At 54.0% G+C, this 1,531-nt stretch overlaps 1 protein-coding gene across 1 annotated transcript in view; it reads right to left on the reverse strand.

The window, feature by feature from the left end:
- FST (follistatin) overlaps positions 1–1,531 on the reverse strand; it is a 6,357-nt gene that overhangs the window by 3,849 nt on the left and 977 nt on the right. The window contains exon 2 of the mRNA XM_009326941.1: positions 297–488. Within this exon, the coding sequence (XP_009325216.1) occupies positions 297–488 (192 nt within the window). The remainder of the gene's footprint in view (positions 1–296; positions 489–1,531) is intronic.

The raw sequence follows: 1,531 nt of genomic DNA on the forward strand, positions 1-1,531 counted from the left end.
CCCTCCCCCCCCCCCAAGGAACCCCGGCTCCAGGGAAATCCCCCCCGCCAGTGAGGGCAGGGGGGAGAGGAGGTCGCTCCGCTCCTCTCCGCGATATGCACGGCGGCCGAGCAGAAATGGGGGTCCCCTCACTGACCCCGCGGCTGGCACGAGACGCCCCTCAAAGCCCCACCGAGAAAGGAAGCGGGAGGCCCCCGCCGCCCCCCCTCCAGCCCCTTCCCCGCTCCTCCTCCCCCAGCCCAGTCCCTGCCGGAACCGCTCCTCAGCAAGGAGCAGCTCGCCAGCACCCCCCTCACCTTTGCACGGGATGCAGTTTGGGGCTCCCCCATTAAAAATCATCCACTTAAAAAGCGTGTTGTCGTTGACGTCCTCTTCCGTCCACGAAGTTGTCAGGCGGCCGGTCTTGCAGCACTCCTCCTTGCTGAGGTCGGTTTTGTAGAGGACCTGGCAGCGGCCGTTCCGCGCCTGCCGGAGCCAGCAGTTCCCAGCTGCGGGGGGGCAGGGGGAGACACCCAGCCGGATCAGTGGCCGTCACCGGTGACCCAGACCCAACACGTGCGCCTTGCAGTGACTTTTACTAGACTGTTGACTTTTATTTGTCCCATTTCATAACCCGCGGCTACTCCGGCCCATTTGGGAGCGCAGTTTAAAAAAAAACCAAAACCAAAAACCGAAAAAAAAACCAGAAAAAAAGACCCGATCAAAACAGGACGAGGCAGTTCTCGGAGGTATTTATTCCATATGTAGAGCAGAAGGAGCACTGCCGGCACGTGACAGAGGCTTGAAAAGGATGTGCATTTAAAAGGGAATAAAAAGAAAATCGCGCTTGCAAATTCCTTCCTCCTCCCCCTGCCCTCTCCTCCTCACCGCGGCTGCACAGCAGCATTGTTTTAGTGCCGCACAGAGTTTCAGTCCCAGCCCATTTTGCAATCTGCACGAATTGGGAACATTTGCTGTTAGCGAAGTCTTTCGAAATCTCCACGTTTTGCTGCTTCTACTAACAAATGTCTTTCCTTCCCCAAAATAACTCAGCAGAGCTCCAAAAAAAGTGAGCAAAGTACATAAAATACAAGGGCACACAGAGTAGGAGGTCCCTACCGAGTTTTAAAAATCGGAAAAGCTGGAAAAGTTATAGGTGCCTTCTCTCCCGCAAGCATTTCAGAGGAAAGTACACTGTCCTTAAACCGGATGAAGTGGGTTTTGTTGGGGGTTTTTTTGCCCTTCTTTTTTTTTTTACTAGTATCCCTGTTATTTGTGGAGTCAAGCCAAGAACATTAGTCCAAGCAACTCCCCTTTTTTAGCTGGAGAGTTTTGGTTGGGATGAGTCTCTCGTGAATAACCAATGTGACTTCTCCAGCAACTCAATACCAATTGATTCTGGTGCTAATCCAGCCAGGGCTCGATCCTGCCTCCTTACTCCGATGGGAACGTACCGCAGCGGGGGGTCAAGATCGGCCAGCCGAGATGTCGCTGGGCGCAGGGGAAGATCTACCCCCCCCCCCCCCCTAAAAAAAAATTAAAAAAAAAACCC

Source organism: Pygoscelis adeliae, unplaced genomic scaffold (assembly GCF_000699105.1).
Source record: "Pygoscelis adeliae isolate BGI_AS28 unplaced genomic scaffold, ASM69910v1 Scaffold116, whole genome shotgun sequence".
NCBI classification, from domain to species: Eukaryota; Metazoa; Chordata; class Aves; order Sphenisciformes; family Spheniscidae; genus Pygoscelis; species Pygoscelis adeliae.